Here is a 17,302-nt window from a genome sequence, read left to right on the forward strand (position 1 = left end):
TCATTTAAGACCCCATTGCTCAGACTAAGAACTTAACTATAGTAATATGTTTTCTTTGGCTTCATTAAAAGCAACTAATTAGACAATTTAATTCCCCCCAAAACTCCATCTATCCATCATTTTTCTATACAGTTTCTCCCATTCAGGCCTTTTGTTTTAAAAGTACCATGTGGAGTAAACAAACAATATTGTTTGTATCCTTGAGGCCAAATAAACAATTTAAATGCATGTCCTTCCTCATTAAAATATTAAGAAAGCCAGTTTCGAGATGAATTTGAAACCTACATTGTTAATATTCATGCTTGCTTGCTAACAGTCTTCTTCTCACTGCCTTTGTTGGCACACCACTACATTTCTTTATGATGGCATAAAGCCAGTGGCAGGGCAGTGTATGATGTCACATGCATGCACACGGACGTGTAGCTAATGCACGAGAGTCAAACAACACAGGGACCCTTACAAACATTGTTAAATAAACCCTACAGGGTAACTTTAATTTACTTTGATAGTTGCCCTACTTGGCAAATAGCCACTTCCCTCTTTCAAAAATTAAATAAATTAATAAATAAATAAAACAAAAATAAAAAAAACAGCAAATTATAACAGTAATAGAAAAAAAATATAAATAAATAATACAATTAATAAATAAAACAATACGATAAATAAAAAAATAACACAATACAATAAATAAAATAAAAATAATGAAAAAGTAGACAAAAATTATGAAAACACCTTGACCACAAAAAAGCAGCAAATTGTAACAGTGATAGAAAAAACAAATAATACAATACAAAAATAAAATGATACAATGAATAAATAATAATACAATAAACAGATAAAATAAAATCAATGAAAAGGTAGACAAATATTATGAAAACACCATCACCACAAAAAACATTTAAATTTTATACCTATTTTCTAATTTTCTACTCCGAGAATTAAAATTTAACATTTTGTTACTCCATCAATTTAAATCAAATCTGAATCACAACTGGTTCACCTGGCCTTTAGAACATGTTTTAAAGGGACACTTCAACTTAAATTCAAAAACACATATTTTCCCTATTGCCTGTAGTGCTATTTATCAGTCTAGATAGTTTTGGTGTGAGTTGCTGAGTGTTGGAGGTATAGGCCATAGAGATGTCTGCCCTCCCTCCAGTATAATGGAACTAGATGGCGCTCAGCTTGTGGTGCTCAAAGTGCCAAAAATATTACATTCAAAGAACTTAACATCTATGTCTCTCTCCAGAAATCATGACTTACTCAAGATAATCCACAGACCTTGTTGTGAGCAGTTTCATGTGGGGACTATTTTCTGTCTACTGAACTACGCCCGCCAACTCTATCACTGCGCAATAAGTAGCATTCATCTATTCATGAACAACAGGCTCATGCTTATGACAATCCAAGATGTAAACGTTAGTGGTGTCCTCCTCAGCTTAGCTGTAATGTTAACTAGCTCTGTGGTGCTTGGCAAGCTAGAAGTAGATGTTGTGAATGCTTCATATTTCAGTAGACAGACAATAGTTCCCACATGAATTTGCTCCTACCAGGTCTGAGGATTATCTTGAGTAAAAGGGTAACAACTTCTAGAAAGAGACATTGCTGTTAAGTTTCTTAAATGTATTTTTTGGTGCTCTGAACAACACTAGCAAAGTGTCATCTAGTTCCATTACACTGGAGAGAAGGCAGAGATCTCTACAGCCGATATCTCCCACAGTTGACAATTCACACCAAAACAATCTGGATTAATAAAGAGGAAAGTATGTATTTGTGATTTTGGGGTGTACTGTCCCTTTAAGTAACTAAACCAGAGATGACTTTTCATATAAAGTGAAAGAACAGTAGTCAAAGTCAAGCATATAACTTCATAGTGACAAAAGGTAATGAAAACTTACTGTGGTGCTCCTCAGTAATCTCTTTGTCCTGGTAGTACCACACCACCACAGGCACTGGTGAGCTAATGACATCGCAGACCACCTCCGCCGTCTCACCATGGCGGAACTCCTGCGGTGACTGGACATCCCGAAACGTCAGCCTCTCTGTGAGATCAAACAAGATGGAGATGGAACAGCTTTTTTTTTTTTTTTCTTCTGTGAGCATTCAGAGCAATTTATTGCAGGTCTGAACTTCAAAAGGAAAATAAGAAAAAAAACTGCTGTGCTTTGACGGTCCTTTTAACTATGATTGTTTTGAGACAGAATGTAGGGTTAGAGGTTTGGAAAAAAGTTGCTTTAAAATACATTTTTTTCCAATTTTCTATCTGGGTTGCATCCCGTAAGTTGAGTGTTTGCCTTTTACAGGTAGTTTGGTAGTTTTATTGATAATGCAGGTGTAAGTCTTGGGATGGCCTCTATTTGGACGCCTGCAGCATTCATGGCTGTCCTGAAATGCCCTGGAACAGTATCTGCAAAAGAAAAGAAATCACAGTTCTTCCCCTCAATGAATAAATTATTGGTTTCCTTTAAGGCGTTTGTCTTTATGGTATATGTCCCTGGATGTAAAACTTTATTGTGTTACCAGTCTATATTGACTGATGCTAATTCATTCATTCATTCATTCATTCATTCATTCACTAATGTGGGTATTAACACTATGGTGTCCAAGTAATGTGATGTTAACCCTATGGGCCCTAGGACTTTTTCGGGGTATTTTTACTGCCTTTACTTTAAAGCTCATATCACAGTCATTATAAAGGCTACATACACATGCTATATCTTGTTTTTTTCAGGACAATCTGGGCTATCCAGATTTGCCATCATTACATGTCCTCATCAATATCAATGAAAAAAAAACAAATCTGTGTTACTAAATTCTTACATTTTTACATGTATCTCAGCATAGCAAGTTGGAAGTTGACATATTCTGCCATATATGAAGAGGGGAGACTCTCCGGAATCTGGCAGTATAAGAACCATGATGGTGGGACACTCTGTCACTTCACAGTTGTCCAAAACATGTGGTTTGTGCCAGGCGGACATGATTGCCAGTATTTTTTCAATATTTCAAGAAATTTTATTGACTCATTCACAAGTCAAAAATGTGTTTTATCTGAAAGAAACATGTAATATTCACATCTAAGATAATAGAAATATAGTCAACCAAGTGCAATGATGTCCTCAGAGATAATATTTGCCACTTTCATTCTTCTTCTAACCGCTTCATCCTCTTGAGGGTCGCAGGGGGGCTGGAGCCTATCCCAGCTGACATCGGGTGAGAGGCAGGGTACACCCTGGTCGCCAGACTATTGCAGGGCTGACACATAGAGACAGACAACCACTCACGCTCACATTCACACCTACGGACAATTTAGAGTTATCAATTAACCTAGTCCCCAATCTGCATGTCTTTGGACTGTGGGAGGAAGCCGGAGTGCCCGGAGAGAACCCACGCTGACATGGCGAGAACATGCAAGCTCCGCACAGAAGGGCTACCACACCCAGGATCGAACCAGGAACCCTCTTGCTGTGAGGCGAGAGTGCTAACCACCACATCACCGTGCCGCCGTATTTGCCACTGTTTGCAATAAAAAAAAAAATAAAAAATTGGGCACTGGGGGGGCACGTGTCCCCCTCAGTGTATATGGTGACTATGGCCCTGTCAGCATGCGTAATCAGGCCTCAGTTGTCTGTGTGCGCAAAGGTGAAGTGTGCTGGTCTTGTCATACAAAGTTTGATGGAGTGTCATCTGGACAATATGGAGATATTTGCATCTTGAAAGCTGGATATTCCTCACTATATGGAGTGACTGACAACAAGATCTGTATAATGGACTCTTAAGAAATTCGTCAGGTTTTTATTTTGTAGACACTTGATCTGTATTTATAGCGTGTTGGGATGACAGCACAATGATGTGTGTAGTATCACTGGAAAGCTCTGGTTCTGCACTTTCATGTGATATGAGTGGCATTTCTGTGCAAGCCTGCATTTGCGAGTAATCCATCCAAGAGTAATGTGTTTTTGTTTTTTTTGGCATTTTTTGCCTTTAATGGATAGGACAGTTAAGTGTGATAGGGGGAGAGAGAGAGGGGATGACATGCTGCAAAGGGCCACAGGCTAGACTCGAACAGCCTTGTACATGGGGTGCCTGCTCTACCACTAAGCCACCGACGCCCCCATGAGTAATGTGTGTGCAAAGCTGTATGAAAGCTTTGTTATACATAATTTTAGTGTAACTTTATCATTTTTTTTAACTATGAAAACATTGGGATACCGACAAGTTGTCTTGTCGGAAAGCTACGGTTCCGCTGTTTCACGTGATATGCATGGCTTCTCACTATGACGCACAGTCGCAGAGAAAATCCATAGGAGAAAATCCATAAAATCCATTTCTGCAAAAGTTTATGTATGCAGTGTACATTTAGCAGCTTAATACATCCTAAAACCTGACAACAATAAGTCAACAAAGTCTAAGCATTGTCTCACAAGGGACTCAAGTCCCAGTCTGCTGTGTGAAAGTCCTGTGGTTAACCCATTCATCTACTACATCTTAGGTCGCGATCACACTGAAAGCATTTTGCAGGTTGCAAAACACGAGACGCACCACGCTGCCTTTTTTTTTTTTTAATTGAATGCAACTAGTGAAAACTAAAAACAAAAAAAACAAACAAAAAAATGCTTGCTGCGCCTTTTTTATTGTTGCCAGGCAACCAACCCATCACATCCTTACCCTCACCTTCCTGAGATCTGTGTGGGTACATGAGACCCTAAAAAAGAGGGTGGATCCTCTTAATAATAATAATAATAATGATAAATCGGTTTTATATAGCGCTTTTCTAGATACTCAAAGACGCTTTACAAAAGAATACGCACAGAAACAGGCACTCAAACAAAACACTCAATCAAAGGACACTCAAACAAGACACTCAAACAAAAGGCAAATAAACAACACTATACACTACACTACAAAGGGACCACATATTAATACAGAGAGCGGGTGGAGGATGAAGGGGGGAGGATTTTCAGATGTTGTAGGTGATCCTGAAGAGATGGGACTGAAGCTGGCTCTTGAATGAGGGGAGTGTGTCAGAGTTCCGGATGGCCAGGGGCAGCGAGTTCCAGAGGGTAGGGGCGGCGATGGTGAATGCGCTGTCCCCCAGGGTGCGGTACTTGGTCTTGGTGATGGGGTTGAGAAGGTTGGCAGCGGACGAGCGGAGGCGGCGAGTGGGAGAATGGCGATGGAGGAGATTGGTCAGGTATAAGGCTGCAAGGTTGTTTAGGGCTTTGTAGGTGGTGAGGAGGATCTTGAAATTGATGCGTTGTTTTATGGGAAGCCAGTGAAGTTGACGGAGGATGGGAGTGATGTGTTCTCTGGAGGGAGAGTGAGTGAGCAATCGGGCAGCCGAGTTTTGAACATATTGCAGTTTTTGAAGAACAGTGGTGGGGAGGCCATACAGGATGCTATTACAATAGTCGAGTCTGGAGGTGATGAAGGCGTGGATGAGTGTTTTGGCGGCAGAGGAGGAGAGAGTGGGGCGAAGGCGTGCAATGTTGCGGAGGTAGAAGAAAGATGATTTGGTGACGTGGTTGATGTGTGACTTGAAGGAGAGTGTGGGGTCCATGATGATGCCGAGGTTTCTGACCAGGGGGGAGGGAGTGACAGAGTGAGAAATCCTGGGAGGTGGGGAGGATGGATTTTGGGCCAAAGATGATAATTTCCGTTTTATTGCTGTTGAGTTTTAGGAAGTTGCGGTTCATCCAGGTTTTGATGTCGGTGAGACAGTCAGTGAGGGTAGAGAGAATGGCAGGGGTAATGGCTGTGGTGGTGATGTAGAGCTGGGTATCATCGGCATAACAGTGAAAGTGAAGACCATGGCGGCGGATGATGTGACCTAGTGGGAGCATGTAGAGAATGAAGGGGATTGGGCCAAGCACTGAGCCTTGAGGGACTCCGTGTGAGACAGGGATGGTGTGGGATTTGTGGTTGTTGATGGAGATGTAGTGGAATCCCTTGCTTACCACCAGTTGGTCCAGGAGCTTCGCAGCCATGATGGCCATTTCCAGGCATATTCTAGGATGACTTAAAGGCAGTTTGACAACCTGCGGTCTATTGTCGGGCCGTATAGCTCTAGGTATCCAGCAACCGTTACCACCAGTTTCTCCTCCATTGTTTACCAGTTATAACTTTGTTGTCGTAACCTCCACTGAAAGCCCACCTCTCAAATCAACCAATTGGACAACGGGGAAAAATTATGACGTGGGACATTTTTCCATTCTGAGTTGAAGTTTTTTCAACTCAAGGAGTTCAGAGGGCTCTGGCAAACACTCCAGAGGCCTGTACTACGAAGCCAGTTCAACTTGCCCCATATACCTTATCTGGGTCAACTAACCCTAACATTAACCTTCTGGATAACTGGTACTACGAAGCTGGTTATCAGCTAGTTCAGTCAGTTCTGGGTTTTCCCATCCAGCCACAAACGCGTTCATGTAAAAGAGGCGGGGTTGTCAATTTGCGACTGTCATCATCAGAACCATGAATGAAGTAGGCTGCTTGATATGAGATGAGATAGAACGGTAGTGACAGTGAATTGTTGATGAGACAGTAAAATGTCAGTGGCTCAGAATATAAACGACAAACTGTAATATGAAAATGGAAGATCTAGAGATATTAAAAACACCATCCAAAAATTCACCATTATCAGAGTCTTAAAATACATGCAGATATCACTGAGCTATGGCTATGGGCCTCTCTGACAAAGACAGATTATGTTTTGCTGTTTAGTTGGATGATGATGAAACTCCTCTGAATATGTCATATAAACACTTTAAAGTAACACCAGACTGTTTCTGCTACTGAAGTAAAAAGGAGTTAATGACTGATGACGTCTGACTAACTGAAATGTTACATTTATAATAACAGGAGCTGATTAACAGTGTGTGGATTATTTTACTAAGAAAATATTATCTGTTTTATCCTAGTTCTCATCACACAGGTGTCTCATGTTATGTTGAACTGCAGTGATGAATCAGAGTGTAAAAGTAGCAGCACTGTCAGCCATCACTGAGGATTAAACTAAACTTTGCATAATTTCAAATCCTGCTAAAATCATGGGTTTAGTGTGTAAATGACCGCTCAATTTGTCAATAGCCCTGTTTTAAAACCAGTGGAAATAGAACCCCTGGAACAATTAAATGATTCTACTGAATATAACAGCATATAGGCTCCTCTTTTTTTACCTGTCACTCCAGGGGTCGGGGTGTTGACAGGCTGTGATCCAACACCCTGAAGTTAACATGCTCCGGAGCAAGTTGGCTATTCAGCATAAGTTGCCTCGGTGATTTATCCCGTAAAAAGAAAACCGGCTTCATTGTACTGAAAACCCAGAGTTAACCCCAAAGTTACCTTGCTAACTCCAAATCCTGCTTCGTAGTACAAGCCTCAGGTGCCTAGAGCACAGAAAATGTAAGGTGAATCGCAACGCAAAAACCACAAGTAAAAAGCCTTTTTACAAAAAGCTGTCCTGTGTGATCAGGACCTTATTCTCTATAATTTGCGTCGCTCACCTGACTTTCTGTGAGTTGTTTTATTGTAAATTGACCACCTTAATCTTTAATCCAATCCGAATTTAACCCTGTGATTGACTAGTACCAGCCCTAACCACGATCTCTTTGCTCTACACCTTACCATCTCTGACCTCTTTGCATCGACATGCCAATTACTAGCCAGCCACAGCATGCAGAGGGTTCCATGATGACACATTGTAAGGATGGGTGTAAATAACGGAGTAGTTGCAGAGTGACTTTTCTCACCTAGGTGTAAACAGACAGTCTGTTATATTATTTCATTCATTCATTCATCTTCTAACCGCTTCATCCTCTTGAGGGTCGCGGGGGGGCTGGAGCCTATCCCAGCTGACATTGGGTGAGAGGCAGGGTACACCCTGGACAGGTCACCAGACTATCGCAGGGCTTGTTATATTATTTGTTTTTATAATTAATTTTGAAGATATGTGGTTATTTGGGCTGATGATAGCATTGAATACAAAGTTAAGGAATCACATTAGTTACAAACATTCATCCATGCATGGGCATGAATGTCTGCACCAAATCTTATGCCAATCCATCCCATAGTTTTTGAGATATTTCAGCCTGGACCAAAGTGGCTGACCGATCAACCAAACGATGGCTCAACCAAAAACTACATTTTTAAACCCTGCTGTCATGTGACGGAATGCCTCGAAATTCAGATGCAAAGTATTTGGAAACAGGCACATGAGAAACAATGTGCATCTTTGCAAATGGATGGATGGATTCAGTCACAAAAATCAAATATAACAAAAGCTAAATCCGGCTTTGACTGTTTTCTGGGACACGGATAAGGCGATTCTGATGAAACAGCACACGAGACAGAAGGGTGGCCGTTATACTCGCTGCCAATCACAACCATGACAAAAAAAAATCAATGAGCAGAGATATTCTGCAGCCTCTCTGTTTGCAGAATTAGACAAGAACACAGACAGCCTTTGATTCAGTGTTTCTTGGTTTCAGGAACGCTTCAATAATAGATTCCACTCTGTGTCAGTTTGAAGCTGTGTCCTCCCTCTTGACAAACATTTGGTGTTTTGACAAATTGCTTTTATGGGGACACTGTTCTTGGACCAGCACTTCTCCACAAACAGCACCTGATCCTCCTTCGAACCCCGCTCTCATTCGGATATTCGGCTTTGATGTGCGCCGGGGCTGGCACCACTAGTGCTGCAACCACCTGCTATCATCTGTGTGCTGTATTGTGAAGGTGTGAATAAATCAACGACAGCTCCCCTATCAGTCCCTTCCGTTAGCGAGGCTTCAGCATTAGCATTTTGCTGTGTGATTTATGCCAGGCTGCTCCCTAAAATGAGCTTTCTCTCCCCGACTGCACCCTCCGCCTGCGAACGTGCCTGGCATCTCAGTGTCGTCATTAACTTCAAGGGTGCCTTTGCGTGTTTTTGTCACTCACTCATCAATTTCCCTCTTGTGTTCTTCTTTTTATTTCCAAAATCTGTTGCTCTCTAGCACCCACTGTTTCTTGCACAGGTTTGAACACTTCTGATGTCACTTGTTCCTTCTGTTTGTATCCATTTCCTTTCTCTTTTGTTGTCACACAGCTCTACAAGAATCAGTAAGGGGAACATCCTCTCCAGAGTAACACTCTACTGCACACTTGACACTGGTGAATTGAGAATACACTCAGTACTCCGGAGTTTCTCTTCCGCCGTTCGCCTACACATAACCGCCAGGATGAGTGTCTGATATGTTGACGAGCCAATTTACCTGGACCTCTCTTAACTGGGAGGCAGGTTTGCTCCTGTCTTTTCTGGCCAATTTTGCTGGTTTAGGAAAATGGGGCTTTGCAGCATTATTGCTCTGTCCATTAATAAACTAAGAGGAAATGAAAAGAGCCGGCTGGCTTACTTTATTATAAATTTTCTGTCAGCTTGTACAGCTGCAAAGGCACCAATTGGTGCAGTTATTTTAAAGCAATTTGTAAATTTTGCTAGCAATGAACTTTTAGGCAAAACTACTTAAATTTGCATCTTGTATGGTGGCCAACAGGGGCACATTTGCATGAGGACAGCCATGCTGCAGCTTCAGAAATTATACCAATTCAAAAACACAGATAATGATCGGAAAAATACAACAGAAACATGCTGCAATAATTAAATAAATGAAATAAAATAAAATAAAATGAAATTTAAAAAAAAATAATAATAAAATAATAATAAAAAAAACTCGCTGCAGCCAAAAAACAAAAAAAAAAACAATCATTTGCAGCTCGAAATGTATTTTCGAATTGGCACTGTTTCTGAAGCCTCAGGAAATAATTTGTATGACAGAGCTGAGAGTCAAAACACAACAACTTGTGAGAAAATACTACAATATTTCACAGAACACCACATTTCCCAAAACACAACGACATTTTACAAAAACGACATCATTTCATTCATCTTCTAACCGCTTCATCCTCTTGAGGGTCGCAGGGGGCTGGAGCCTATCCCAGCTGACATCGGGTGAGAGGCAGGGTACACCCTGGACAGGTCGCCAGACTATCGCAGGCAAACAACCATTCACACTCACATTCACACCTACGGACAATTTAGAGTCTCCAATTAACCTAGTCCCCAATCTGCATGTCTTTGGACTGTGGGAGGAAGCCGGAGTACCCGGAGAGAACCCACGCTGACACGGGGAGAACATGCAAACTCCACACAGAAGGGCTCCCACGCCCGGGATCGAACCGGCAACCCTCTTGCTGTGAGGCGAGAGTGCTAATCACCACACCACCGTGCCGCCCGACATCATTTCAGATTATCCAAAATGTTGTGTTGTGTTTTCTGAAATCTTGTACTGTTTCCTTAAATGTTATATTTTGGGAAATATTGTCATGTTTTCTGAAATGATGTATTTCTGGAAATGTTGTTACGTCACCTGAAATGCTGTAGTGTTTTTTGAAATGTATTTTGGGAAAAGTTGTTATGATATCTGAAACCGACTGTTTTGCGAAATGTTGTAGTATTTTCTGAAATCTTGTACCATTTTCTGAAATGTGGTGTTTTCTGAATTGTTGCTGTGATTTGACCCTCAGGGCCACCATAGTTTTGGCCACTATATTGTATTTGGCTTTATCAGCCACTGTAATCTTCTACATGGGCAAGCAAGAGTATTTTTTTCTTAGAACAACACTAAGAGTCAACAGTCAAAATACAACAACATTTCAGATTATTGGAAATATTGTGGTTTCTAAAATGCTGTAGTATTTCGGCAAATGTTGTGTTTTCTGAAATCTTGTTGTGTTTTGACCCGACAGATCCAGCTGGGCGCAGTGACAGTTTTGTGCCAAAAGGCTTCACCGAAGGTGCACTAAAAGCTTGCCATCTGAAACCAGGTCTACTGTCAGCGCAGGCGGAGCGCAGCCGGTGTAAGCTGAAGTTTGGCTGACCGGTGGACAGTGCGCACACGTCACCAAAAACCTCACAGGCAGGTTTCCAGAATAACAAGCACATTAACGATGCAATAAATACCCCAAAAAACACTATTCAATGCAACTATCTGCAATCAGCACATAAATGTATCTCTAGATCGACTGTCCCGTCACATCTGATGCCAGATCAAAGGGGATTGGCACCGTTTGGCACGTTTGGCACGTGTAATGGAAACCCAACCTGATTTGATTAACACAGCTGCAAACTAATGAGTTCACATCCCTCTCAGCCAACCACAAACAGCCACAGCATCAGATAGGGAGTATATATTCAGCATCTGTCATCTTAGAAAAGTCAAAAGAAAAGAAACAGAGTGAGACTGCGAGAGAGAAAGAGAGAGAGAGAAACGCAACATTGATTTACAATTGTGGTGACCTCCTCCCAGGCTACCTTTGGATCATCAGCCCGTGGAGGTCTGCTCGCAGTTCCGTATATTCAGACACTGCGAGCTTGGACCTCCCGGACCAAAACATCAGTTTCCTCCTGGGAGAAGTTTGGCTGTCTGACGCTGCTGCTCTCTTCTGCCATGGCGAATTGAGTAAACTCTCATTACGCCTTCGCGCGGCGCATTTAAGGGCGAGGAGAGGGGCTCATCTGATTGGTGTGATGTGTGTAAAACCCACTCCACGCCTTCTCTCCTCCCTCTTTCCGACTAGCGCCGGCAGGAGGGACGGAGGTGGGATAGAGGAGTAGCTGCGCCAGGCGCACGGTGTGCCAAACTTACAAAATCCGCCTGGCCACACCCAGTTGGCGAAGCGCAGGTGCGCTGCACCCCCGCCTCGCCCGGTCTGCGAAACTAGAGCCCTAAGAGTCAATAGCTACATTAGCAGCTTGGTGAGACTATACTTAGTCACAGTGGAGATTTGCTCTAAATGCTCCATGCTCACAGTGCTAATGCTAATGTGCTTGTGCTAATTATGATGGTATTAGGATGCCAACATTTGCTCATTATCTCTAAATACAAGTACAGTTGAGGCTGATGTAACTGACATTTTGACCTGATGATGGCGCTAGATGAAAAGTTAAGTGGACACCAAGGAAACTATAATTCAATCAATCAATCAATTTTATTTATAAAGCCCAATATCACAAATCACAATTTGCCTCACAGGGCTTTACAGCATACGACATCCCTCTGTCCTTAAGACCCTCACAGCGGATAAGGAAAAACTCCCCAAAAAAACCCTTTAACGGGGGAAAAAACGGTAGAAACCTCAGGAAGAGCAACTGAGGAGGGATCCCTCTTCCAGGACGGACAGACGTGCAACAGATCAGCATAATAAATTAACAGTAATCTGCATGACACAATGAGAGAGAGAGAGAGAGAGAGAGAGAGAGAGATGCAGGTAATGACAGTATCTTACAACAACATTATTGAAAGTAATAATATTATAGTTATAGTTCTGGCTACTGTGGTACAATATGTTGAAAGTATGTATTAATATCTGGCAGTATACATGTGTGACAATAATCATATGTGTATAATAACAGTAGAAGTATGACTAATGACTAATGATGGCAGCAGCAGCAGGAGGCATCTGGCGGGACCACGGCAGCAGCACAACCACACACGTCACGCTGTCCAGGCACCGCTGTGATATGAGTTAATCTGAGAGACAGTGGAGCACAAAGGCTCCGGAGAAGAAGCTGAGTTAGTGACATCCAGAATGGCCGAGTTAGCAAGATGCAGTAATAGAATACAAGAGAGAGAGAGAAGGAGAGAAGGTGCCCGGTGTATTATAGAGGGGTCCTCCGGCAGACTAGGCCTAAGTCAGCCTAACTAGGGGCTGGTACAGGACAAGCCTGAGCCAGCCCTAACTATAAGCTTTATCAAAGAGGAAAGTCTTAAGTCTAGTCTTAAATGTGGAGACGGTGTCTGCCTCCCGGACCGTAACAGGAAGATGATTCCACAGGAGAGGAGCCTGATAGCTGAAGGCTCTGGCTCCTGGTCTACTTTTGGAGACTTTAGGGACCATGAGTAACCCTGCGTTCTCAGAGCACAGAGTTCTGGTGGGATAATATGGCACTATGAGCTCTCTAAGATATGACGGAGCTTGACCATTTAGAGCTTTATAAGTTAACAGTAGGATTTTAAATTCAATTCTGGATTTTACAGGGAGCCAGTGCAGAGAAGCTAAAACAGGAGAGATATGATCGCGTTTCTTAGTTCCTGTTAGTACACGTGCTGCTGCATTCTGAATTAGCTGGAGAGTTTTTAAGGACTTACTAGAGCTACCTGATAATAGAGAGTTACAATAATCCAGCCTTGAGGTAACAAAAGCGTGGACCAATTTTTCTGCATCTTTTCGGGTCAGGATAGGCCTAATTTTCGCAATATTACGCAGATGAAAAAATGCAGTCTTAGAATTAAAAGAATGAGAATGAGAATGAGAATTAAAAGACAAATCTTGATCAAATGTTACTCCGAGGTTTCTTACGGTAGTGGCAGAGGCCAGAGCAATGCCATCTAGAGAAACTATGTCATCAGACAAGGGGAACATGAATGTTGGTGCCAAATTTCGTGCAAACCACCCAAAGGTCAAAGACATTTTAGTCAAAAAACACAAATGTGAGCCACATAGAGGCACTACAGCAAAATTCCAGGGATCACCAAAGCCTTTAGGGTTTATCCTCTGGTGACCGTAAATGAAGGGTTCATTTGCAAAAACAGAAAGGCTATCTCTGCTTTCATTTATTTTCCCAAAACATGTTTTGTTTTTGTGTGTGCAAGCCATAAAATATCAGTTATAGTGGTAATGGTTGTTTTGATACCTCAAAGTTTTTCACATTTTGTAAATCATGTTTTTTGTTGTGCACTCAAAAGAATATCAATCAAACTCTTGGTTTATAGATTTTAAGAATTGCTCTCATTTGCTGTTACATATTATCTCCTCAGGTGTCCGTATTAAATTTCATAACAATCCACCCAGTAGTTAGTGAGATATTTCACTAAAAGCCAAAAATGTAAACCTCATGGTGGGACAAGTGGGACAGTCAGGGGATTAAAAAGTCTGTAGGGTTTATTCTCTGGCCATTCTCCAAGACCAAAGTGAAAAAGCACCAGCACAGCCAGCACTCAGTTTTTAAATGCTGGTATAAAGTTAAACCAAGTCCAAACACCTCTTTTGGATTCAAAACTGATCCAACACTCCATGTAGCATAATTACAACAGGCCATCATGGAGATGGCAGCAACTACTGAGAGTACGTCCCTCCCACAGGTCATGAATTTGGTGTACAACATGTTGTAGGCGCGCAGGCCTGTGCATCGCCCGAGGAGTCCTCACCTGCTCCAGCCGCGCTCTGGCAGAGCAGCTGGCTGGAGCTTTAGGCAGGTTTTCATCCACATATTGCTCATGCAATCTATACAGAGGGCCCGAGTGAGTGACGCCCAGTTGCCATGGAAACAATGGTTTTAGGGAGCTGGTTATGTTGTGAAAGAGGCGAGGGCTGAGTGGTGGCAGGTGTGATTGAGGCTGTGATGTCTCCCCTAATGGTTCGCTGGTAGAGGATGAAAAAGGCAACTGCACAGCAGGTGGTGATTTCAAGAGTGTGTGAGTATGCGCATGTGCGTGTCTCCTAGAATCAATTCCCCGTACCTTGACGTTTTCTCCAATTAAACTTGGAGAAAACTCCTGATCAAAGTCCTGGTGTATCTGGGTATTTGGGTTATTCACATCTCAGAGTTCACTTAGTTCTTATGTAATCTTTTGTATGTGTGCCTTTTGCATGCATTACAATGTTAATCCATTTCCTGTCGCTGTGCTACCTGTGCACAGAAGGTTTTGTAACTTTGTGGAGATGTACTCTTTGTACCTTCTTGCCCGCGCAAGGAATTTTGGCTTTTATAATCTTAAACTTTCATATAGAGTCTGAAATACTTAGATGATTTAGATTTCCATATTTTATTCATTCAGTTAGCAGTTAAATTTTGTGTTCCTATATACATTTTATTACTGAACATGGAGTTCTAAATGCTGTTTCAAAATGTTCTCCATGCTTGTCAGATGAAATATTCTGACGGAGCAACAAAGAATCCTTCAATTTCTTTTACTATTTTTGACCTGGAATAAGTCAAATTTAATATCTGGGATACTTAAATTGGCCTTGAAAAAACCTAGTTGTTCAGGTTGCTAAAAGCCACACATATCCAGAAATAAAGTACATGCAGGATGTAATCTCAGTGTTCCGCATAGCTTCTTTGAAATCACATGGCTATTATGACAGGCGAGATTCAGATGGAGGGCAGAAGTGATAAGTCCATCACTAAATGAACAGGATATACAAGAACATGGTTACATAAATGCATTGGATGAACCTGCTGACAGGGTGTATCTTCAGAAAACTTAAACTTTTGCTGGATCTGATCCATACAAAACCAAGAAATGCAAGTTTTCCCACAGCTTGACTGATTTGCTGTTGTGGACACGATCGCTATTATAAACTGGTGGAAGCGTTTAAAGCCCAGTTCAGAGCAAACACTAGCAACGAGACAAGCTGAAACATGCAACTTCTTGCAATGCGCCGTTCTGCAATGTTCTAAAAACCTGTTGGTTCACACCAATGCAACCAGATGAGATAGTGTATCATCTCTATGTAACAACTCTCTGTACTGATTTCCAGCGTTTCAGGTTTATTTTGTGGCTGAATATAAATTCTGGCTTCTTAAAATATGAATAAGGATAGTAATAATGAGATACTGGATACAGCTGCATTTGTAGTAGTGATGAAATGATGATGATGAAAAACAGAAACAAAACGAGCTTCAGATGGACTGTATTCATAATAAATACGCCCTAATAATGTAAGTAAACAGTGCCAATTAATCAGTCTGTGAGAATGTGTGTGTGTGAGGGAGCATAAGCACATACAGCGAGCAGCAGCAGCGACCAACTGTTGGACACCGGCACATGTGAGGGCGGAAACAGACAACTCAGTGGAGATGGAGAACCTTCCATAGCAAGCAAACACGCTGTCTGCAACCATTTTGACTTGACCAGTGGACTTCACTATAAGCCAACTGGCTACAGAAACAGGCAACATGCTGGTGACACAGTCAGCCAGCTTGAGTTGAGCTCAGACCAACCAGTTCACACCGCTGCAACTTTTCTCTGCAACATTCTAAAACAGTTTCTTCTTGTTACGAATCTTAGGTCTGAACTGGGCCTAAGAGTATTGTGGACAATAACTACTTGTGTTAGTTGGATCACACACCATGGATGAGTGTCTAGCTTTGAAGCCAATCTTGCATAGTGGTCAAAAGTGGAACTACACTGTCGGGATCTGTTATGTAATGCCATGAGGCCCAAAAATACTTTTCCCCATAGACTTTCATAGGGAAAGAGACATTTGTAAATCGGTGGATACATTTTCTTGAGTGTCACAACCCCCAAGATATCACTCATTTCAATATAGGATTTGAGCCATTCGGTCTGATAACATTTCGGAAGTCCAGAAGAGCCACAAGATAAAATCATTTTATCTCCATTCAAGGCAGTGGGGCGCTAACTGGAAGTTAGCCGCTCGTGTCTAGTGCGCCTTCTTTACGGACCCCATAATGCAGAAGGTCTGGGTCATTTCAAATTGTGGAAATCAAGCTTTTTTGGCCATGTGCTAATTAGCAGCTTTCATAGGAATGAACGGGGGCCCGCCTCCAATGCAGTATCCTGGTCTCTTAATACCTCCAAGGGTTGGATCCATGACTGAATCTACTGCCGTCTTGTTTTTGGCCAGATGGGTAAATGTGCTTGCTGTTTCCTTCCTAACGTTATCAGCTAAGGTTAGCTAACTTAAGCTACTATTTTTGTCTAAACATCATCAGCTAAAGTTAACTCACTTCACTACCTACAAGGTCAGGGGTAGGCAACCTGCAGCTCTGGAGCCAGATATGGCTCTTTGGCCTCTCTACATTGGCCCCCTATGGATTTGTCAAGAAAGGAAATAAATAGCTGTTTTTTTTAACATTTTTATTTTCCATTCATCATTGTCCTAGGCCTTAAGGGCTTTTACATTCTCCCATTGCAAAAAATGTGTAGCCAATACGTTGATTTCACACGAATTCATTTCTTCAGCTAAAATGTGCATCATATGTCTACAACCTTTTTACTCTAAATTTTGCGAAACCTTTATTCAGTGGCTCCTCTTGAGTTTCCCTAGCATGACTAAGGATTTCAAATCCAAAAAGGAAAACAGAGAATTTAAGTGAGTGCAGAAATATTTGCTTCCTTTTACTGCCAACGCTGCAAAGTAGCAAATAATCATGAATAGCCCGCTGCAGAGGAGCCACCTTGCAGTAAAAAATATTAATAAATGCTCCTTTGGAACCATTAGTAATGTTGATGGC

General features: G+C 41.8%; 1 protein-coding gene across 2 annotated transcripts in view; it reads right to left on the reverse strand.

Annotated features, from left to right (window-relative positions):
* LOC125884972 (neural cell adhesion molecule 2-like) overlaps window positions 1-17,302 on the reverse strand; it is a 521,830-nt gene that overhangs the window by 151,833 nt on the left and 352,695 nt on the right. For both annotated transcript variants that reach the window (XM_049570309.1, XM_049570308.1), the window contains exon 4: window positions 1,899-2,042. In XM_049570309.1, coding sequence (XP_049426266.1) covers window positions 1,899-2,042 — 144 coding nt within the window. The remainder of the gene's footprint in view (window positions 1-1,898; window positions 2,043-17,302) is intronic.

Source organism: Epinephelus fuscoguttatus, linkage group LG24, assembly GCF_011397635.1.
Source record: "Epinephelus fuscoguttatus linkage group LG24, E.fuscoguttatus.final_Chr_v1".
Classification (NCBI taxonomy): Eukaryota; Metazoa; Chordata; class Actinopteri; order Perciformes; family Serranidae; genus Epinephelus; species Epinephelus fuscoguttatus.